The 23,896-nt window shown below is 40.8% G+C and overlaps 1 protein-coding gene across 1 annotated transcript; it reads right to left on the reverse strand.

Annotated features, from left to right (window-relative positions):
• Positions 1-281: 281 nt before the first annotated feature.
• Positions 282-23,731, reverse strand: LOC127455551 (zinc finger protein 318-like). Its single transcript, XM_051723545.1, has 8 exons — positions 23,402-23,731; positions 22,736-22,863; positions 21,952-22,447; positions 13,937-14,510; positions 12,502-12,575; positions 12,248-12,347; positions 10,701-10,819; positions 282-1,510 (listed from the first exon to the last, which is right to left on the reverse strand). The coding sequence occupies exons 1-8, from the start codon at positions 23,636-23,638 to the stop codon at positions 1,139-1,141; spliced, it is 2,100 nt and encodes a 699-aa protein (XP_051579505.1). The 5' UTR covers positions 23,639-23,731; the 3' UTR covers positions 282-1,138.
• Positions 23,732-23,896: the final 165 nt, after the last annotated feature.

Genomic DNA, 23,896 nt, shown 5'->3' on the forward strand with positions numbered 1-23,896 from the left:
ACTCCAAAATGCAGATAAAGTCAGCATAAAAGTAATCCATCAGACTCCAGTGGTTTAATCAATGTCTTCTGAAGCAATCCAGTTGATTTTGGGTGAGGAGACCAAAATATAACTCATTTATTACTGTACATCTTGCCTTTGAAGTCTCTAGGCACGATCATAATTTCAAGATCAATTACACTTCCTAGTGCTTGACGCATGCGCAGAGCGCTAAATGGCGCTATAGGATGGTGCTATTGTTTGAGGCTCACTGAAATCATCAAAATGGTATTCTACATAAAGCTATTATGTTTTCAACTTTAATAAAAGGACACAAAAGGGTATGTTCACCTGTACAGAGAACGAATGAACCGAGAAAATAGACTGAAAGCACAATTTTATCAACTGTACACACAAGGGTTATAAAGATAACAGAACTTGTACTTACCACAAACCTCAAAATCAAATACATTTCTTTTTGAACATTTTAAATGGTGTAAGAAAGGTCCGAAATGTACAATGTCAATGGTTTGGAGAACAGTAACAAGTGGGATTGGACATTCTTGGCTAGTTAAGCAGAACATTCTTTACTCAAAGACGACACAATGTCTCAGTTTTCTGCACATTACTGAAATTTCAGTAACACTTCACATTAAGGTTGTATATGTTACTATAGATATAATGAACAAACAATTAACATTTCACATTAACATTTTTCACAGCATTTATTAATCTTGTATAATGGTAATTTATAAATATACTATTCTTCTTTGTTAGTTCATGATGCATTAACTAATGTTAAATGTAACATTTATGTGAAATGTGTATTATTATATGTAGAAATGAACAATAACCAAAATTAATAAATGCTGTAAAAGTATTGTTCATGTTAACTATTGTGTGAACTAATGTTAACATATATAACTTTATTGTGAGGTGTTACCAAAATGTTTGCCTTTGTTTTAGTTTGACATCATAGTCTTTCACATTTCACGTAACTGCACGTGAAGCAATTGTAGTGTCGCCTACAGGACGCATTAACAATAATCATAGGAGAATCAGCCAAAGAATTCAGTATGTCCAGCTGGTGTTTAATCTAATAACAAAACTCAAACATGTGGCTGCTGCTGCCCTTAAAGAAATGAACCACGCAAGGAAGCTAAGGTAAATCCTTATCAGTCTCCTTTTTCTTGTCTTTCTTCTTTTTCTCTTTCTTCTTTAGTTTCTTCTCTTTCTTCTTTTTCTTTTTCTCACTCTTTGTTGATTCTGCATCATCATAATCCAGTTTCTCGTTTTTCTCTTTGGATTTGTCCTTACTCTCATCCTTACTAACTTTGCCCTCTGGCTTGCTTTTCAGTTTGTTTGTAGAGTGAGGGCTTTTAACGTCTCTGATGCGTTCCCTGTGGTCCTGGGGGACCTGCGAGGATGGTAACCTCTCAGCCTTCCTGGGGGGGCTCTCTTTTCTGTGAGATGGAGTTTGATGGTGGTCTCCATGTCTTTTAGCATCCCTGTGCTGCTCCTGTGACCCCATCTGCAATTTACAAGAGAAATGGTAAAAAAAAAAAATTTTCAGCATAGAAGTTCCCACACCTTTTGACCAATGAATTTCCATGATTTTCCAGTCATTCATGATTAAAGGTGCTATAAGCGATTTGTTTATGGAATGGTATGCAGAAAATTTTGATATAAAAACTGATATATTTCACCAGTATCTGTGACTAGTGATGGGAGAAACGAAGCTTTCCGAAACTTCGAATCAACTGAACTAATTGCTTCGCAAAACGATTCACTGTTTCGAAGCACTCGAAACACCGCACACTGAGGACATCTGCTGTTCACAGGTGTGTAAATGCAATGGTAAGACTCGAGTCAAAAGCAGCTACAATGACACAATGTTTTGGAAATTATTTACTCCCCTGTATTTGTCATATATTTTTCATGGTAATCTACAATATCCTGGAATAAACAGATCAAAATCTTTGCAGAAAATGTAGACCTTCATATATAAGTTGGTCTATTTTATGATTACTGTTTTAAAATGATTTAAAATACTAAACAATACTAATTGTTTTCTTCATTCTAAAAAAATCACTTGTTTTGTATACTGTGGTACTGCGGTACTGCCCCCCAGTGGGCGTTCAAAGGATGCCAGGGGGCGCTGAGAGTAAATGAGTAGAGAGGGGGGCGTTATGTTACAAATGGGGGGCATTTATCAGTCATGTTAATCAAATCTATCATCAAGTTCCTGTTTGCATTAAAATATTTATCTAGACTCCATTATACAGGTTGGTATGCATTTGTACCACGGTTCATCTGGTTCTGAAATCTAGCGACGCATCTGAAGTATCTGGTTTAGCAGCGTCAAAATAGACAAGTGAAGTCACAACCTCTGCTAATGCACCTGTATAGCTCTGTAGGTGGATACGGCTTACTGGACAGAGCAGCACAAGCGCAAAGCAGGTGCGTTTTTATGCACAGACTTGTCTCGAGCTCTTAAACGCACACCGCTGCGAGAACCAGTGAGAAGCATGGAGCGAGACGCGGAAACTATTTGAATTTGACACAGAATTCTACATCACCACCCTTGTATTTACTATAGTAACACTAACGGTACTTTAGGCAGAAATAGATTTATAATACATATTATCATATCACTACTTCAGCTCTATTAAATTTTTCATAGGCTACATTACAGGAGTGAGGGAAAAAGTGGCAAGACACGTGGAATAATAACAACCACAGACTGAAACAGTTTATCGACAAAGTATCTAACAAACCCACTGGAAATGACCTACCCAGACAAGCCTGGGTCAAGCTGAACCGACTAAGAACTGGACATGGCTGTTTCCGGGCCACCCTACACAAGTGGGGTCTCACTGATGACCCAATCTGCGAATGCGGCGACGGCAAGGAGCAGACGGCCGACCACATTCTATATTCCTGCTCCCGCTTCAGGTGCCGCGGCAGCTTCACCGATTTGGATGATGCCAGCCGTGACTGGCTGAGGCACCTTACTGTGACAATATAACTATGTAATTTCTGCATGTTAAGCTCATATGAAAAAAAAAGGGGGAGTGAGGGAATATAATACATTTTTATTACAACTTTTAAATGTTTATATTTTGTATTGATTGTTTTTATGTGTTTAAAGTAGGTCTACTATTTGTAATTACAAAAATGTCATAATTTGTTACTACATCTAACATCCAAAGTGAAGAAGATTCATGCTTCCATGTGCTTACTATGGTCTTGTTACAAATAGGTAAAGGGAAAATGCAAAATACACTTTACATTTTTTTTTTATTTTTTTTTTAAGAAATAGAAATGCGTACATCCTAAATATATATATATATATATATATATAAATATATATATATGCTAAAATATTTTAGTTTGAAAAATTTTAGTAAGAAAATATAACTGATTTTGTTTGCCTTCAAAAATTCCAAGAGATGACTCATTTGAATCAATAAACCCTGATGAAAGCAGTTCCAACTCAGTCACACTGTTAGAATAATTTAGTCACATAAATTAAGTGTTAACTTTTTTTTTTTTTTTTAGATGTTTTAGATAACCTTACTGTTGTTGATACCAGTAAATTTACATCTGCATCCAACTTAAAATCAATGCTGTAATGTAGAATGAGCATTTCATTGGGACAATATATGTAATATTATTGGTCTTTTCACCAGGGTAAGGGAATGAAGTAGGGGGGTTCACAAAATGTTGTGAACCACTGCATTAAACATTATACTATACAGCATTTGAAACAGCACGAAATTGGGTTTGCATGATAGATTAAAGTGTGTGTAGGCATTATCATGTACAATAGTTCGAATTCCAGATTCTCAATTTGTAAATCAAATAGATCTCTCTAAATATCACAAAATATCTATTTGTCTTTCTCATTAACACAACATTTTGATTTTTATAAAGGTAATCAAGGTAATTTAAAACGACTGAATTAAAATCAGCAACTCTTGTTTGAATCAGTCTAAATTTAATGGACCCAATTTATTGCTAAACTGACTTGAGATCAGTTACAGCCTGCATTTATCACTGATTTAGGGTTTTACTGTGGCCTGTTGTACAAAGGTGACTCAGTTTGTTCCTGGGAGGCAGCAGATGCCCTAATCCCACCCCCATCCTAATCTTAACCATATGGAGCCTGTAAGGCTGAGTACACTGCAAGGAACAACCAGAGGCACCTTTCTCCCATCGCGTTTACTGTGGGATCAGTGCCCCCTGTAGTCCAACCGCGAAACATTTTGAAACAGTATGATGTAACGAAGCCTCGATTGCTGAAATTGGAAAGACTTGGCCAGTTTGATACGCACTCCGAAGCACTGGTTCAAAACAAATTGTTCATAAAGGTTTCGAAGCTTCATGAAGCAGTGTTTCGAAAGCGGCCATCACTGTGTGACAGCACTAGACTGTCTAAACTACAAACAAAAAAGTGACCGCAGGCCCTTCTGTCTGTCAATCATTTTGCATATTCTTATAGTGTAGTAGTTAAAGCAGAACATTCAGGTTTAATGCCATATTCAGATTCATAACTCTTGTCAGCTGAGGGTGCCATTTTGCTACTGTTGTGTTTGACAACTGTGAGAAGAAGCACTGTTGCTCCACTGTTCGTTGACGGTCTCAATGCTATCTTTGGAGGGCAGTGTTTTGGAAAGAGAGGGTGTGTCTAATTCAAAGGCTCAGTCTCGTGGAAGTTCCAGAATGGGTAAAATTGCTTACAGCAGCTTTAAGGGATTAAAAAAAAATGTAAAAAATTGGTAACACATCACAGTAAGATTCTATTCGTTAACATTTGTTAATGCATTTGGTATCATGGACATACAATGCCCAATATGTTTTCACAGCACTAATTATTCTTGGTTAAAGTTCATTTATAAATATTTATTGTAGAATTTTGTATCAACCAAGATGCTGTAGTGTTGTAATAAGTGCTGTATCAAAGTACTGTATTGTTCATTGTTAGTTGTATTAACTATTGTGTTAATGTTAGCATATACAACCTTATTGTAGTGTTAGCAAATCATTTTATAGTGATTGTACTCACAGAAAGAACATTTTCTAGAAGGGCTGCAACTAACGATTATTTTGATAATCGACTAATCTAACGATTATTAGAACGATTATTCGACCATTCGGACGATTATTGCAACGATTAATCATTTGCTCTTAACCGACTATTCAGCTTGTGCCTCGACTTAAAAGGTTGTATTAAATGTGCTTACTAACAATAAAGAGGACAAAATCATCTTTTTCAGATTAACTATTTTTTTTAATGTTTCACATAAATGAACACAGAAAAACAAAACATACATACATACACAGAATCAATCTTAACCCCCACTATTATGCACCGCCCCCAATCCCCAATCCCACCCTGGCCCCAACAACATCCCAGTGGTCGCAAATGATATAGACACACACACGCATAAAAAAATAATAATAATAAAAAATAAATAAACAAATACAAAATATTATAATAATCACCCATCCATAAATGACATATACATGCCCCATTTCTCCACGAACACACTGTACTTCCCCATTCTTCTAAATGACCCCTCCTCAAAGGCGTTCACCCTTCCCATCTCCGAGCACCACTCCTGAAAAGAGGGCGCTCCAGCCGACCTCTAGCCCCTTAAAATGATCTGCCTGGCGATCATGACACTGACCCAACTGACTGGTTAAGACCCAACTCTTTGTGTCTATTTTCAATGTCAATGACCACCCCATCGCCCAAAATACAGAGTCTGGGGCAAAATGATACCCGAGTGCCTAATACATCGCACACCAGACTCTGAACCTTCAACCAAAACTCCTGGATCCCAAAAGACATGGGTTATGTCTCCATCCTCTGACTGGCATCACCAGCAGGTGGGTGGGTCTTTAAGACCAAGCCAATACAATCTAGAGGGGGTCCAATAGAACCAATGTAAAATCTTGAATTGCTTAAGGTGCACCCTTGCGTCTCTAGATGCAGACTTGACATTTTTAGAATCCTAGCCCACTCTCCTTCCTCCAATTCTAAATATAAATCTTTCTCCCATAATCTCTTGAGAGTGGTTGAGGCTCCGTCCCCCAGACTCTGAATTAACAGGGAGTAATACACTGATGCCTCATGACCTTTTCCAAAAGCAGTAATCGCCACTCTCATAGTATCTGCCGCTTTAGAGGGAGGGTATGCTATTCCCAAAAATAGTACAGAGCAAGTGGCGCAGCTGTAGATACCTAAAAAAACTGAGATCTGGGGATCCCAAAATGTTGAACAAAATTTTGAAAGGATCTCAACCCACTACTCTTATATAGGTCACCGAGCGTAGTAACCCCCCTCACAATCCACTCCGACCAGCAGAAAGGGGACTTATTAATACGTAGTTTGGGGTTCAGCCATAAGCTCGAGGCAACATTTAGATAAATATCTGAATTAAACACTCTGGACACTTTTGTCCATACCGAGTGCAAATGCGAGATAATGGGGTGTAACTTAACTTCTCCGCATGATAGGGCAAAATAGAGGCAAGAACTTCCTGTTAAATACAAAACCAGGGAGGGGCTCTTTCAGGTGGAAGCGACCAATGAGCCAAATGTCTGAGACCGAACGCATAATAATAAACAAATCTTAGGAAAGCCTAGCCCACCTTTGTCAATCGGCCTATGCAGCTTACTGAAATGTAATCTGGGACATTTACCATTCCAAATTAAAGACTTCACTATGCTATCAAATTGCTTGAAATAAGAGAGGGAGACATCTATAGGGAGTGATTGTAGCAGCTAGTTTAATTTTGGAATACAGTTAATTTTAATAACATTAATCTTCCCAATCATCGATAAATGTAATGAAGCCCACATCACTCGAAAATACCCAAATACTTAATGCCATGTTTGGGCCACTGGAAGGCACCCGGCTGGAAAGCCATTACTGGGAAGTCAAAGCCAAAGCTTCGGATTTAGACCATTTGACTTTGTATCCTGAGAGCTAGAAAAGGAATTAATAATTCTGTGGAGGCAAGGCATAGATCTAGTGGGGTTGGAGACAAATAATAAAATATCATCTGCGTAAAGCAAAAGCTTATGAGCCATACCTCCCGCAACCACCCCTGGAAAATCATACTCCTTTCTTATCGCAGCTGCTAATGGTTCCAGGCCAAGACCCTGCCAGGTGCCCCTATCCAGAGTAAAATAATCTGAAATTAATCCATTTGTTTGTACCGCCGCTACAGGTTGTCTATAAAGTAACTTAATCCATCCAATAAACATACTCCCAAACACACACATTTCCAAAGTCTTAAAAAGATAATCCCATTCTACCATTTCAAAAGCCTTTTCAGCGTCAAGTGAGATGGCAGCGACCGGAGTCTGATCATTCGCCACTGACCACATGATATTGATGAAATGCCTAATATTATCAGAAGAGCTGCGGATCCAGATAATCAATCCGCCTCTCGACGTCTGACAATCTTGTAACCAACTCAGAGAATTTTGCCTCCATCGCCGTAATCGATCAACGTATTACAGCAAAATCCTCCACTACAACTTTCTCAGCATCACAGACATGCTCGCCAGTTGCCGCTGGATTTCTCCCGCCGCACCGTCCAAACTGAGTCCCTGGTCTGCGGGCTTGTCAGAGGTATCAGCTTGAGCACATAAGTGTCTTTTAATATCTCCAGAGCCCAAGGATTTTGAATTCTTTGCCATGTTGACTTCCTAGAACAATTATATAGCACGGTGTATCGAATCTCATGATATGACATAAAAATAATTAAAAACTAACAAAGTGCACAGAGCTCGCAGTTTACACGTCCGACCCTCGCATGGCGCCACACGACTCCCCGCCAAAATCATCTTTTAAAAATACCTCTAAATGATATTCACTGAATTACAAGGAAAAAAATATTCTTTTTTTTTTTTAAGTTTTAGTCAAAAATTCACTGTAAAAAAAATCCTATTGTAATCAAGAGTTTTTGTCTTGTTTTCCATTTAAAATTTCTAAAAATCCTTAAAACAAGATACATTTACTTGAGAGCAACATATTAGGCATTTAGACTTTAGTATTTTGTATATGAGACTATTTTTTCACTTGTTCATACTTCTGCCAGTGCAGTGAAGAAAAAATATACTCATATACAAGATACAGGTGCATCTCAATAAATTAGAATGTCGTGGAAAAGTTCATTTATTTCAGTAACTCAACTCAAATTGTGAAACTCGTGTATTAAATAAATTCAATGCACACAGACTGAAGTAGTTTAAGTCTTTGGTTCTTTTAATTGTGATGATTTTGGCTCACATTTAACAAAAACCCACCAATTCACTATCTCAAAAAATTAGAATACATCATAAGACCAATAAAAAAAACATTTTTAGTGAATTGTTGGCCTTCTGGAAAGTATGTTCATTTACTGTATATGTACTCAGTACTTGGTCCTTTTGCTTTAATTACTGCCTCAATTCGGCGTGGCATGGAGGTGATCAGTTTGTGGCACTGCTGAGGTGGTATGGAAGCCCAGGTTTCTTTGACAGTGGCCTTCAGCTCATCTGCATTTTTTGGTCTCTTGTTTCTTATTTTCCTCTTGACAATACCCCATAGATTCTCTATGGGGTTCAGGTCTGGTGAGTTTGCTGGCCAGTCAAGCACACCAACACCATGGTCATTTAACCAACTTTTGGTGCTTTTGGCAGTGTGGGCTGGTGCCAAATCCTGCTGGAAAATGAAATCAGCATCTTTAAAAAGCTGGTCAGCAGAAGGAAGCATGAAGTGCTCCAAAATTTCTTGGTAAACGGGTGCAGTGACTTTGGTTTTCAAAAAACACAATGGACCAACACCAGCAGATGACATTGCACCCCAAATCATCACAGACTGTGGAAACTTAACACTGGACTTCAAGCAACTTGGGCTATGAGCTTCTCCACCCTTCCTCCAGACTCTAGGACCTTGGTTTCCAAATGAAATACAAAACTTGCTCTCATCTGAAAAGAGGACTTTGGAACACTGGGCAACAGTCCAGTTCTTCTTCTCCTTAGCTCAGGTAAGACGCCTCTGACGTTGTCTGTGGTTCAGGAGTGGCTTAACAAGAGGAATACGACAACTGTAGCCAAATTCCTTGACATGTCTGTGTGTGGTGGCTCTTGATGCCTTGACCCCAGCCTCAGTCCATTCCTTGTGAAGTTCACCCAAATTCTTGAATCGATTTTGCTTGACAATCATAAGGCTGCGGTTCTCTCGGTTGGTTGTGCATCTTTTTCTTCCACACTTTTTCCTTCCACTCAACTTTCCGTTAACATGCTTGGATACAGCACTCTGTGAACAGCCAGCTTATTTGGCAATGAATGTTTGTGGCTTACCCTCCTTGTGAAGGGTGTCAACGATTGTCTTCTGGACAACTGTCAGATCAGCAGTCTTCCCCATGATTGTGTAGCCTAGTGAACCAAACTGAGAGACCATTTTGAAGGCTCAGGAAACTTTTGCAGGTGTTTTGAGTTGATTAGCTGATTGGCATGTCACCATATGCTAATTTTTTGAGACAGTGAATTGGTGGGTTTTTGTTAAATGTGAACCAAAATCATCACAATTAAAAGAACAAAAGACTTAAACTACTTCAGTCTGTGTGCATTGAATTTATTTAATACATGAGTTTCACAATTTGAGTTGAATTACTGAAATAAATGAACTTTTCCACGACATTCTAATTTATTGGGATGCACCTGTATATTCACTAAAAGCAAGTCTAAATAAATTATAGATTGCTTCTCAGGTAAATGTATCTTATTTTAAGTAGGCTATTTTTAGATATTTTAAAATATTAAATATTGTATTAAACATTCTCCTGCAACAATTTTTCTTCTGCAGTATAGTTCCTAAAGTAAATGTACGTTGTTTTAAAACGTCCCCGTGCTAGAGTGTGCATCAGTCGGGTGCAGTTTCAGTCTCTCCCCTTCATGCGACTCGTAGAAGCGGCGCTGACCGCACAGAGAAATGCCATTTTCGGAGTTTGTTTATGACCCACTTCCTTATTATTTGAACTTTAATAAAGGATGCATTAAAGATATAACGCCAGGTTGTTTCCTTTTTAGATGCTCTGACATGCAAGTTTTGCTTAAGCGGAATGCCAGATCTGGCTCTGCTTTATTTCACGATGACAGTGCTTCTGTATTTACTTATTTTGTATTTTTGCATTATAATTCCCTCATACTTTGCTATCTACATCACCTGAAGCTGTTTGGAAAGTTTAGAGTGCATCTGGACTGTGAGCTGTGTAATTCTTCCTCTCCTCAGTCAGACGAGAGCTGCAGTGTTGCTCTCGCACACCATCATTAGAGTTTCATATTACGTTAAATGAGATCAAACGACTATTCGACAACTAACATTTTTGTTGACAACTTTTTTGATTGTCGACAACTTCGACTAATCATTTCAGCCCTATTTTCTAGTCAATACATTTTTTTAAATCTGAGGATTATGTACAAAAAAATTATCTTTATTCTAGAAATTTCCATGACTTTTCAGATTGTATAAACCTCCATAACTTTTCCAGGCCTGGAAATCACAATTCCCTGATATTTCCAGGTTTTCGATGACTGTTGGCACTCTGTGAATTAAGTTGACATGGTCTTTGCTGAAATGTTTAACACCTGCAATGTAATGCTGGTACAGTCTGAGTGCTAGTGATCCAAGATAAATGGCATGTAATTTAAAATGTCACCTTGTTCTTTTCATGAGGTTTGTGAGATGCGATATGTCTCTCTGCGCTGTTCAGATCCCCAAAGAACTCCTCACAACGCTGACAGAAGAAACCCATCACTGGGATCAAATCACCACTACCTAAAATAAAGAAACACAATATAGAGTACAGAACCATAATATGAAGAACATTATGGTGCATTAAAGTGTGCGAATACTATGATAAATTTAGATGCAAATACTTTCAAAATCAGCAAATTTGCCCAGTTGTATAAGATACTAATAACAAAAAAAAACTTTTTTCTTTAATTTGCACATTGGGTATACAAAAGTCCCTTCCCCCCAATGATATAACAATAAAGATGCTTCTTAAAAATATTGTAGAAAACATTTACAGGTTAAAGGGATAGTTCACCCAAAAATGAAAATTCTCTCATCAATTCCCTCATGGTATCCCAGATGTGTAGGACTGACTTTCTTCTGCTGAACACAAACAAAGATTTTTAGAAGAATATCTCTTCTAAATGCAAGTGAATGGGTACCAAAATTTTGAGGGTCCAAAAAAGCATATAAAGACAGCATAGAAATAATCCATAAGACTCCAGTGGTTTAATCCATATCTTCTGAAGCGATATGTGGGAGAGAAACAGATCAATTAAATAATTTCTTTCTATCAATCTCCACTTTCTCTTTCACATTCTTCTTTTGTTTTGGTGATTTGCATTCTTTGTGCATATTGCCACCTACTGGGCAGGGAGGATAATTTATAGTAAACACTTTCTGTTTCTCACCCACACCTATCATATTGCTTCTGAGTCCATATTGCTTCAAAGATGTTGATTTAACCACTGGAGTTGTATGGATTACTTTTATTCTGCCTTTATGTGCTTTTTAGAGCTTCAAAATGTTAGAACCCATTCACTTTCATTGTGAGGACCTACAGAGCTTAGGCATTCTTCTAAAAATCTTTGTGTTCTGCAGAAAAAAGAAAGTCTTACACATCTGGGATGGCATGAGGGTGAGTAAATGATCAGAGAATTTTATTTTTTGGGTGAACTATCCCTTTAATGTCGGTACAGTTAGAGAGTGTTTCGATGTGTTTACACATTAAAAGGGATAGTTCATCCAAAAAACAAAACAATCTGTTTTATACTGTTGTTACAAACACTTTTGACTCACTTTCCTCAGTGGAACACAACAGGAGATGGTTAGGCAGAAATGTTAGCTTTAGTCACCATTCACTCTTACTGCAGTAACAACAGATGCCGACATTCTAACATTAGGCTAACATTCTGTATAAAATCTCCTTTTGTGTTGCACAGAAGAAAGTCAAGCGTGTTTGGATAAACATTAGGGCGAGTTAATGATGATAGAATTTTTATTTCTAGTTAAAATATTCCTGTAATGAATAAAAACAGAAACTCTCTCATAATACAATCATAAAGCTCATCAATAAAACAACTCTAAAGAACAGAACATTAAACTGCACACAATCATCTGAGGAATAATGTTGTATATAAAACTTACGATCCATAGAGTCTCAATAAAGTTAAAGGGCTCATTCAATACCTTCCTGTTTCATCAGGCCCTCCAGTTCCTTTACCAGGTACTCTTTCCTTTTCTTCTGAATCTGTTTCTCTCGTCTCTCTCTCTCCTTCTCATCCACTTTCTAGAACAGTCACAGGGGTCACATTAGACTCTTGGGGGAGTGTCATAAGTGATGGATCTTTAATTGTGAGGTGAGAGTGCTTATAAAAACAATGTGTTCTGGTTTGAGAAAGACAAAGGGCTTGACACATAGTTCTCATACAGACTCCTTGTACCTTCTCCTCACGTTTTGACTCTCGAGAATGGCTGCTATCAGAGCGATTACTCCTACTGTCATCAGTTTTGGATGCTAAAAACAGGAATTACTGTATTAATAAATTACAAGCATAAGGCTGTTGTGTCTCTTTGTGGTTTTGTGATGTGGACCATTTACTCTGAAGTGATTCTGTAGCTTCAAAAATACAAAAGAACCATAAAGCAATGAAACCACTTTAAAAAAATCTGAACAACTTACACAACCCTGCTACTTTATTAAATATTATATATATATTTAATTAATTAATTAATTAATTTTTTAATTAATTTTCTTTATTTATCACACATTATACATTTGCACATATACAGTGAAATTCTTCTTTTTCACATATCCCAGCTAGGCTGGGGTCAGAGTGCAGGGTCAGCCATGATACGGCGCCCCTGGAGCAGATAGGGTCAAGGGCCTTGCTCAAGAGCCCAACAGTGGTATCTTGGCAGTGCTGGGGCTTGAACCCCCAACCTTCTGATCAGTAACCCAGAGCCTTAACCGCTTAGCTACCACTGCCCCTAATATATACATAAAAGTTACACAAATTACTGAAAAGAATTCACCAAATGCTACATGTACAGATTACATTCAAACTTTTAGTAGATAATTTCAGCCTATACATGTGCTATGTATTTTTGGTTTTCATAAACTTTATTCTTTAAGAAATTTAAGATACAAATTTGGTATTACCAATAATATACAATGTAGGCAAATCTAACTGACGGTGATGACGCAATTGTAAGGGGCCGTTCACACCGAAAGTGTTAATGCACCGGTCTGCACTGTTTTTTATTAGTTTTCTATGTAAACATGCTAGATGCAGGTCTTTGACCGTTGTGCCATGACTCTGTTTTTCTAGCGTCCCGTGCAGTAACGCAACATTTTTTTAGATGCCATGTCAAGTTAAAAAGAACTTCAACTTTTAAAACTGCATCTTGAGACACCTGCATTCTGTTATATTGGTTGCGCTGCGTCTAAATGTTTTAGCACAAGAAGGCATTCAGTTTGACTTTGAAGTTTGCCATGGCATAATGAATTTAGATTATTTTCTAATTCTACCTTTATCAAATATCTGTTATAATTGAGGGGTATCAATCTCTCTATCCCCCAATAAATATGCATTTAAACCTAACTTCTCAAGCTATTATTTTGCTAAAATTTTAAATTCTGCTTTCTGCTTCTTTGCAAGCACTGGTACTTCCTTAATGAAATGTAAATCAAATGTAAGTTTTATTTTGCCATATATAAAGTGAATTCTAGTGGTTGAAAATATGGGCTGCTAACCGAAAGGTTGTAGGTTCAAACCCCACAAGGGATATTCCATGTGCCCTTGAGTGTCAAGCTACATGACAAATACAAATAAATTAGTCATTGTATACAACATACTAATAAATGCTGGCTCTGACCTTTGGACATTGCTTGAAGCACCTCCAGTGCTGGTTTGAGCAGTGCGAGCGAGGAGGCAACTCCTTGCTCTTCCTTTTTCTCCTTTAGTCTGGCAGCAATTTTACAGATGTCAGCCATGCTTGAATTCAGTCCGAAGGTCCTCAGGAGATTTTTCAACTTCTCACATTGTTCTGGAGTAACTTTTGCAGTGCCTGAATCAGCGGGCTGCACACCTGGTGGGTCATGAGCTATGGTTTCCTGGACAATGTGAGTCTGGTGTTCTTTACTAATAGGATGAACTGGAGATCTCACAGATCTGGTTTGGGCCAATGGAACAGTTACGGCCTGAGGTTTGGCCCGCTCCTCGTCCTCTCCATAAAGGAATTTTTCCTCATCTTCAACACTCTGAAACACTGGCTTGGTTTCAGGCTGCTGGTTGGGTGTGTTCCAGGATAAGATATTGGAAAAGCTGCTGCTCTCGTGTGGGAGAAGGGGTCCAAAAGAGGTTTCAGGTTCTGACCTCAGTTCGGGGTTCTGGAAGTTTCTTACTGCAGGTTGATTTCCCAGAAAGGTTCCACTTGTTTCGTCAGCACTCTGTTTATAAAAAAGCAAGAGAATCCACATTTTACTTCTAGTGCAGTTTATGTAGACATGGTCTGAAAGTCAAAACAAGCACAAAAAAAAAGAAAAAAAAAAGGCAGCAATCGTATACAGACTGCATGAATTTCCTTGACTTATCCAGTGATTACAGGATAAAGATTTTAACAAGATGCTAACGGATAGCTCTCTCCAGGTATTTTATAGCTCCATGATACACACCCAAAAATTATTTACTTAAAAATAAATAGTTGCAGTTCATGAACCCTTGATACTACAAACATTAACCCATTCTGTTTATGAAAGTCTGCTTATGGTGTTTTGTCTTAATGTACTTTATTTAATATATATATCCCATAAAAAGATTTGTTACATGCAATGTTTTAGACAAACAAATTGCAGAACCACACTGCTATTTTTATTGCAAGGATAATAGAACAAAGCATTGCAATAATTAAAATAAATTAAAGGCAGTGAGTCCGTGTTCCCTAGCGATTTAGTTCACTCGACACTGCATTTGAACGCTATGGGAAAATCCCTTTTCCACGACCTCGTTGAAGCCCTTGTATCATAATGCAAATCTTGTGATTGGCAATGATGTTTGAGCTCCGCCCCTCTAGGCGCACATTTGCCCTATATAAGCGGGCGCTCAAACATAATTTCTTCAGAATTTCTTCCTATCCTCAAGACTGTTATCCTCATCTTATCTTGATCAGCCCACTTTTTGCTGATGGACACCCTTCAGCATAGGGGATTCCCTGCAGATGCATCATGACGTTCTTCGCCTGAGTCCAGCGCCTGCAGCGAAGATTCACCTATCCCCCTCTAGTGTTCCGGCAAAGAAGTCTCTCCGGCTCACCACCGGATTGGGTTCTTCGCTCAGCGAGACATCTACCCGCTTCCCACAGCATCCAGACAGGAATTGTATACTTTCAATATATATAATATAATTCCGTCCAAGTAACATAAAACACACATAAAAGAGCCATTAGTGTGTAAGTGTCTTTTTAAAGATGTCGTATCACAAGTGTTCCTGTGAACGACACATCGCTCTGTCAGACCAACATGAGAGCTGCGTTCGCTTGTGGACAGACTGCCCTCACTGTGAGGACATGAGCCTCAAGACGCTCCGCTCTAGGGACTCCCTCGTTCTGAGAGATGATTCTGCCTCCCACGCCCTCCCGACCACTTCCTCTGTGTTAAGTCTCGAGGGATCCACATAAGGAAGCACGGCGGGGTTGTGAGGTAGAAATGGAAGAACCCAAGGAGGATCTCGTGCCAGTGCAAGTCCCACTTCTCACGCAGCATCTTCACCAGTGCAGTACGCACGTGATGACTTCCGGCCCTCTATGAATGAGCACAGCGTTGTCATATTTGGTGGGTCTGACGATAATGATGCCATGTCCCTCGCAGCATCGGAGAATGGTCCATGGAGGATGTTGCAGCCCCTCCCCCCAGCGAGGGTGGGGTGTGCACACTGGCCATTGATACGAGTTACTCCACGTCATTGTGCGGGAGGTCGAGGAGCTCGGCCTTGAGTGGTTGCCTCCTGTCGAGCCAGAAAATTCTCATCTGAATGAATGATTCCTGCACACTGTCCGCCGTCAAAAGACAGTGGTTCGGAAAGCAAAGTCATTCTTCTCTGAGGTTCACACGGAGCTTACTGAGACCTGGCACGTGTCCAAATCAGAGGGGCTGCTGTCCTCAGGCATCTTTTAGCATCTTTGTACTGTGACACAAATAACGCTGTCAGTCCCCAGTGGGAAGAATACCCCTGGAAGTATAGTGTTAATAGGAATCTAGAGCTCCAGCCTTTTTCTATTATGTTTCGACTCGCCCTTCCCTGCTATTCTCACCGGGAACGAGTCAGTTTTTATTGCAACGCTTCCTTGCATTGCTTGAATAGCGCACGTACCTCGTAGTGGCTGCTCGACGCGCGCTGAAGGCTGAAAAAGCTTTTTCTTCCTCTCCAACCAAACCCACTCACCGTGATAACCACAGGTGATTGATGTTTATTGTTAGCTCGCTCGAGCCTTTACACTATTAGTGCTGTGCACTGATGCGTGATGCGCTCTGAGTGAGAAGCTGCCATCTGATAAGCGGCAGCTATCTGTTGCATTATCTGCACCCACTCGTGCATTTCATGATCGCTTGGCGCACTTCCGGGCATCTGAGAAAACTCAACCCACACTCCACACAAAATGCTCCCATCTTATAAACGGCAGCTCCCCTCAACACGCGAAACTCGGCGCCCACCCGTGCATTATGTGGTCACGTGGCACACGTTACTGAGCATTTCTCAATGTGTTAAAAAAACGGTAGTGTGCCGCCTTGCTTCAACAGCGTTCTATCCTCCACATTACAGTGCAGGACACACCCATTCTGCACTCTAAGGTAGTAAATCTCCTTGTGAGAGACGCAATAGGTGTCGTTCCCCATACGGTGCACAGAGAGAATGTCACAGCCATTATTTTCTCATCAAAACGCAGAAAGACGGTGGCCTCTGGCCTATCTGCATCTGTGACATTTGAATTGAGCCCTCTTTGGGTTCTGTTCATAATGATCACATACAAACAATTCTCTCTCTTATGTTTGCATGCTCATAAACCGTACCTTAGTGTGCTTATTAACTTTGGCTCAGGCCATTCTGTGCACAACCGCTTCCCAATGGTGAGTGGTGCGCTATCACAATTAGTGTCAAATATAAAGCCCCCGCTATCCCGTTACGTGAACGCATGGTGGGCACTCATGGGCATGTCAGATTGGGTGCTAAGAATGATCGAACACGGGTATTCGATCCAAATCGCACGCAGACCGCCTTGCTTCAACAGCGGTTTGTCTTTGACGGTTCCGTCATGGGACGTGCCCGTATTACGTGCAAAAATTCACAATCTCGCAAAAGATGCGATAGAGATTGTTCCGAGCTGCCACGCCCACAAAGGGTTTTACAGCTGCTACCTTTTCTTTCTGAAGAAAGGCGGCGGGCTTCGGCCGATTTTAGATCTGAGACACTTGAACAGCGTGCTTGCAAAACGCCCATTCAGATGTTAACTCAGAAACAGATCTTATCGCACATCTGCCCACAGGACTGGTTTGCATCAATAGATCTAAAGGATGTGTACTTTCATATCCGAATTGTACCACACCACAGGCTGTTCTTGAGATTTGCGTTCGAAGGGATGACATATAAATTCAAAGTCCTTCCCTTCGGATTGATACTGACCTGATTAGAGGCTCTGCTATGCGAGCACAGGAACTTGATACTTCACATTTGAACAGCCTGGGTCTCAATGTCAACTGGGCAAAAGCACACTTTCTCCCAGCCAACAAATCTCCTTTTTGGGGGTTCAACTCGACTTCATGAGCATGCATGCGCACCTCACGAGCAAGCGCGTCCAGACCATTCACCAGTGTCTGTCTCAGTTCAGACTGGGGAAAGCATTTCCACTAAAGTCTTTTCAGAAAATGCTGGGTTTTACCATTAGGTCTTTTACACACGAGACCTCTCCAGTCTTGACTCAAACACTGTGTACTGAGTCACGCCTGGCGTCGGGGGCGCGTGCACTTCACCATGACTCGTCGCTGCCTGGCTGCTCTAGCACCATGGACTGCTCCAAACATTTATTGTGATGCTGGGTCAGGTTTTCAGATGAAAAGTGGTGACCACGGATGCGTCCAACACGGGTTGGGGCGCGCTGTGCGATGGACGCCCGGCTTTTGGCACTTGGACAGGTGCAAAACGGGCGTGACACATCAACTGCTTGGAAATGCTAGCCGTCGTCTTAGCAGTGAAAGCTTTCCATTCCGACATAGTGAATCATCATGTTCTGATTCTGTCAGACAATGTCAGTGGTAGGGTACATAAATTGCCAGGGCGGCACTCGATCGCTACCAATAATGAGCCTGGCGCAACGCCTCCTCGTGTGGAGCGCACGCCATTTCCTCTCCCTGCACGTGACATATATTCGAGGTCGCCTGAACTGCAGAGCGGACATGCTGTCATGCCAGGAACAGATGGCGGGGAAATGGAGACTTCATCCTCAGACGGTTCTGAGGATTTGGGAAATGTTTGGCAAAGCGGAAGTCGACATATTTGCCTCCGCAGAGACAGCCCACTGCCCTCTTTGGTACTCCATGTCCCAAGCCCCGCTGGGAGTGGATGCCTTGGCCCACAAGTGGCCGATGAAATGCAAATATGCACACTGTCATCAGCAAAGTCAGAGAGGACAAGGAAACAGTTCTGTTGTTTGGGCCATTTTGGCACCATAGTTTCTGGAAATAGAGAGATTAGGTGGCCTTCCATGGATAATACCGCTGAGGAGGGATCTGCTCTCTCAAGCACAGGGCACGATTTGGCATCCCCAGCCGGAGCTGTGGAACCTACATGTATGGTCCATGAACGGAGCACAGTGCACGAGGCGGAATTGGCTCAGTCTATAAGGAACACCATTTTGCAAGCTAGAGCGCCATCTATGCGGCGCCTCTATGCACTAAAATGGTGTGCGTTTGCGGATTGGTGCTCTTCACACAACAAAGACCAAGTGAATTGCTCCATAAAGTATATCCTTACATTCCTTCATGAGCAGTTGGATGCAGGTCTTACTACGTCAATGCTTAAGGTCTATGTAGTGACTATATCTGCATTTCATGCCCAGAGGCTGGTTCCTCTATAGGCAGACATGATCTGATCATAATGGGGAGCGAGGCGCTTGAACCCCCCTTGCCCTGCTACGGTTCCAACATAGGACTTAAATCTGGTACTGAGGACACTCATGAGCCCCCCGTTCAAACTATTGGAATCCGTTGAGTTGCGTGTGCTCTCTTTTAAGACTGCACTGCTGTTGGCTCTGGCCTCAGTAAATGGGTTCGTGATATACAGGTACTGTCAGTTGACAGTTCATGTCTGGAATTTGGTCCGGGGCTTTCAAAAGCCACCATCAAACCCAAAAAAGGCTATGTGCCTAAGGTGCTTTCCAAACCCTTCAAGCTTTCTCTTCTCCACCATCAGATGAGGAGCAGTTAGCGCATTTATTATGGCCCGTGCGGGCATTGAACACGTATGTGGAGCGCACTCACCAGACTGTCAGATCAGCTCTTCATTTGTTATGGAGGATGCACAACAGACATGTCCGTCTCCAAACAAAGGCTCTCTCAGGATATATGCTTTGCAGCAGGATGGTCTTCACAGAACACATTCGCGAGGTTTTATAACCTAGACGTGGCATAACCTAGACGTGGCGTCCATCGCTTCACGAGTCCTCTCGGTCTAGAGAGCTACTATTCCTTCACCCAGTGGGTGAGCCCAAGCTCCTTATTTGGGCGGGCTACCTGTTAATTTTAATACAGCCGTCTGGGTAGGCCGCTATCCAATTTACGCCCACTAAAAGTCACAAGCACTTCCAATAGAATAAAACCTCCATCACTACCTCTGGTTATGAAAGGGTTAATTATTCTGTGTGTATTATATGACATATAGATCCTCAGATTAAGATTACCCTTCCATCTGGTTTTCACCATGTGGGGTTATTCATTTTCATACACACTGGAAGACATATAAGTCACCGCCCGAAGGGCCGTGACCTCATATACACATTCTTCTAAGTGTTTCTACCCTGGTACATCTAGGGTATGATGCTACGCTACTGCGTGATGGGACTCCATCCCCCATAGCGTTCAAATGCAATGTCGAGTGAACTGAATCGATAGGGAACGTCTCCGGTTACTCACATAACCTCGGTTGCTTGGGATGAAGGGAACGACACATTGCAAAACTTGGCCGCATTACTCCGTCAGAGTTTAGAGGAACGAGTGACGCGTTCTTGTCCCTCAGTCAGAAACTCTGAAGAAATGTTTGAGCACCTGGGCAAATGCACGCCTAAAGTAACCGGAGACGTTTTCTTTTATATTATTTTTAACATATGCATTCTATTTTATACTAAACTGTTATTCTTAATGCACATTATTCCACATGTATTTATATCACTTAACCCTGTGTTATATTATCCAGGCACTGTAAAAAGAGAAGTTTGGTTCTGGAGTCCGTTTGGAAGATACTCGTAGATAAATCCATGTCATGTGCAAATATTAATAGGACATAGATTTACGCAACAGCACTCTTTACTCATCTCACTCGCATAAAAAACACAGATTATTGGCTACCACCCCTGGAGTTCGCTAGCTCGCTAGTTCGAATCCCAGGGCATGCTGAGTGACTCCAGCCAGGTCTCCTAAGCAACCAAATTGGCCCGGTTGCTAGGGAGGGTAGAGTCACACGGGGTAACTTCCTTGTGGTCGCTATAATGTGGTTCGCTCACAGTGGAGCGCGTGGTGAGTTGAGCACGGATGCCGCGGTGGATGGCGTGAAGCCTCCACACGCGCTATGTCTCCGTGGCAACGCGCTCAACAAGCCACGTGATAAGATGCGCGGATTGATGGTCTCAGACGCGGAGGCAACTGGGATTCATCCTCCGCCACCCGGAGAGATGCGAATCACTACGCGACCACGAGGACTTAAAAGCGCACTGGGAATTGGGCATTCCAAATTGGGTGAAAAAGGGGAAAAAAATAATAATAATAATAATAAAATAAAAAAATAAAAACAGATTATATTCTCCTCAAAATGCATCAACACCGTGGAAAAAACTTAATGAAACCGTTATGCCGATTAGGTAAATAAATGTGTTCAGTATATTAATCTCTAACAGCTGAAGGGTTCAGAACAGTTCGGACAGGAGACTGGTATGACAACAGCGCCACCTACTGTACAGGGGTAAAATAGTTTTTCATTTCATGTTTTTATGGACTCGGTATGTCAGAGGCTCCTCTCGCAAAACTGTCAAGGATTTGGTGTGAACAGGCCTTTACACTGGAAGTTAATGTGGCCAATCCGTAAACATTAAAATACTAATTTTTTCAAAAGTATAGCCAAAAGACATAAACAATGTGTGTTAACATTATTTTAGTGTGATAAAATCGCTTACTAATGTTTTTGTGTAATGTTATATCCAATTTTACAACTTTGTTGCCATGACAATGTAAATGAAAACAAACTACTGAAAAAAGACGATTTAAACAACTTTACTGCTTAAATAATACATGAGTTTTAACAAAATGATTAATGTAACTGCTTTTATAAAATAATAAGCTTCACATTTCTGCCTTTTTACCTTCCAAAAATTGGCCCCATTCACTTCCATTGTAAGTGCCTCACTGTAACCCAGATTTTTGCTCTTTTTTTTTTAAAGAAAAGGATGGACGAGTTGAAAATTATTTTTTGTGGTAATCGGCATCATGCCACAAATGCTGTCGATTGAGATTAACTTGTATTGAACCCGGAATATTTCTTTAATATATCCTGATATTTCTCTTCCATGTCTTCCATGACTGTGGGAACCCTGTATAAATTACCCATAACACACTAGAACATTGACCTGTATACCTGATTTCTGAGGAGGGCACTCTTCACCAAAGGCAGGTGTTTCTCCAGATCTTTACTCTGTAGGCCAAAAGCTCCAAAGCTCGGTCCACTGCTGGCGTTGCTAGAGCTGTGATTGCTTTCTGCGTTTCCCCTGTGAGACTGTTTACTCTGGCTTGGGCTCAGGCGTGCCTGACTCTTGCTCCGAGTACTCTTCCCACGACTGCGACTACGACTCCTTGGACGACTTTTGGCCCTCGTGCAACTTTTAGCTTGACTGCGTCTACCGCTGCGGGATCTGCTGCGAGGCCGACTCTTTCCACGACTACGTGCTCGGCTACGGCCCTGGCTCCTTCCACAACTCCTGCTGCGACTGCGTGGCTGGCTCTTCCCTCTGCTCCGACTCCTTGCTCGGCTTGGATGCTTTTCTGCAGTGCGATCTCCAGTTTCACTTTTATCTCCTTTCAGCTCAATCTGTTCACTAGCCTCCAGGAATCGAAGGAACTCCTCTGCTTTTTTCCTTCAAAACACATTTATATAAATACAAAAGGTATTCAAGAATTATTCAACAGATTATAAGTGATCCTCAAAGTATTGATCATTCAATCACCCTCATGTTGTTCCAAACCCATATGACTTTCGTCTGTGGAACACAAAATGAAATGTTAGGCAGGATCACAGCCTGAGTCACTATTGAAAAAAGATTAAAGTAAATAATGACTCAGGCAGCTAATCATAAAGGTTGGAACAATATGAGGATGAGTAAATGATGACAGAATCGTTATTTCCTTTAAGGTTCTCCTCATACTTGACTTCTTGGTTTTGCTCATCCAACTTTTGAGTAGACCAGCTTTGCGAAGAGGGTGAAGGTGTGACCTGAGAGCTGACAAGTTTGGAACCACTCTGGTCGGTATTGAAGCTGGTGAAGTGAGGGTTCTGTAAAGGGAAAAGAGAATGAAAAAAGCAATACAAATATAATTGGGAATTGACAAATAACATGCCTATGAACCTGTTTTTAAACATCAAGCAATGTGTTTAGGCTAAAATGTATATCATACTCATATAAAGGTATATATTTTAGACACCATTTCTTTTCAGTTTTCCACCATTTTTAAATCACCTTTTAGCTTCTTTACAGTTCCAGCACTAATATTTCATGTGGTCTTTAAATGATATGATGTTTTTTTTAAAAAATGCATACACGAGAAGCATGCAAAAATAAAAAGGTTTTAGAGGAAGAATTCCAAGTCACGCTGTTGTCACAGCTTGAAATGTATGTCAACTACCCACATTTCATGAGAGCAATCCAGAAAACATGGTCTAATTTACTATAATTTCATGCAGTGCAAATCATTGGCGTGAAATTAAAATATATTTTATATTCTAGACATTAATCCCAGAGTACATCATGTATTTCCATGTGGATCTGGTGTTGTGATGAGAAAACGCCCATTTAGACAGTAAACTGACGCACATCGTAAAATGTTTCTCTGTAGCTTTTATTCATGGTGCAGTACTGAGCGGCCTGCAGATATCCCGGCGGATGTGGAGGAGGGAGACCGGGCGGCGGAGCACCGTATCCAGGCCCCGGCGGACCCCCAAAAGGAGAGCAGAACATCGGAGGACCAAAAGATTGGGCTGCGGGGAGTCCGAACGCAGACGGGGGTACCGGTGCCCGGTGATAGTCCGGGTTTGACGGGCCTCGGTACATTTTTGTGAATGAATTTCTGATCAGTACATATGTACATGAAAAGAATGTATTTGTCCATTCGCTTTATCAACCGCTTATGTGGTTTTATTTGAGTCTGTGCGGAACTGCAGCGCCCCCTGCAGTACTGGAACCAAAACAGTAATCACAAGCTATTGCTCTAAACCAATATGCCTGTTTAAAAAGTGTTGACTTTTACAGTGTACTGGGTTATTTATCTGCAATTTGATGCAGACCTTCTGGAATGAAACATAAAATTAT

The sequence above is a fragment of the Myxocyprinus asiaticus genome, chromosome 17, assembly GCF_019703515.2.
Source record: "Myxocyprinus asiaticus isolate MX2 ecotype Aquarium Trade chromosome 17, UBuf_Myxa_2, whole genome shotgun sequence".
Classification (NCBI taxonomy): domain Eukaryota; kingdom Metazoa; phylum Chordata; class Actinopteri; order Cypriniformes; family Catostomidae; genus Myxocyprinus; species Myxocyprinus asiaticus.

Excerpts from the sequence above, each read along its gene's own strand:
- LOC127455551 (XM_051723545.1), bottom strand. The coding sequence starts at position 23,638 with ATGTACCGAGGCCCGTCAAACCCGGACTATCACCGGGCACCGGTACCC. Across the intron at positions 12,576-13,936 it reads GCTTCAAGCAATGTCCAAAG|CATCCAAAACTGATGACAGT; the intron begins GTCAGAGCCAGC and ends TCCTGTTTTTAG. Across the intron at positions 1,511-10,700 it reads AACCTCATGAAAAGAACAAG|ATGGGGTCACAGGAGCAGCA; the intron begins GTGACATTTTAA and ends TGTAAATTGCAG.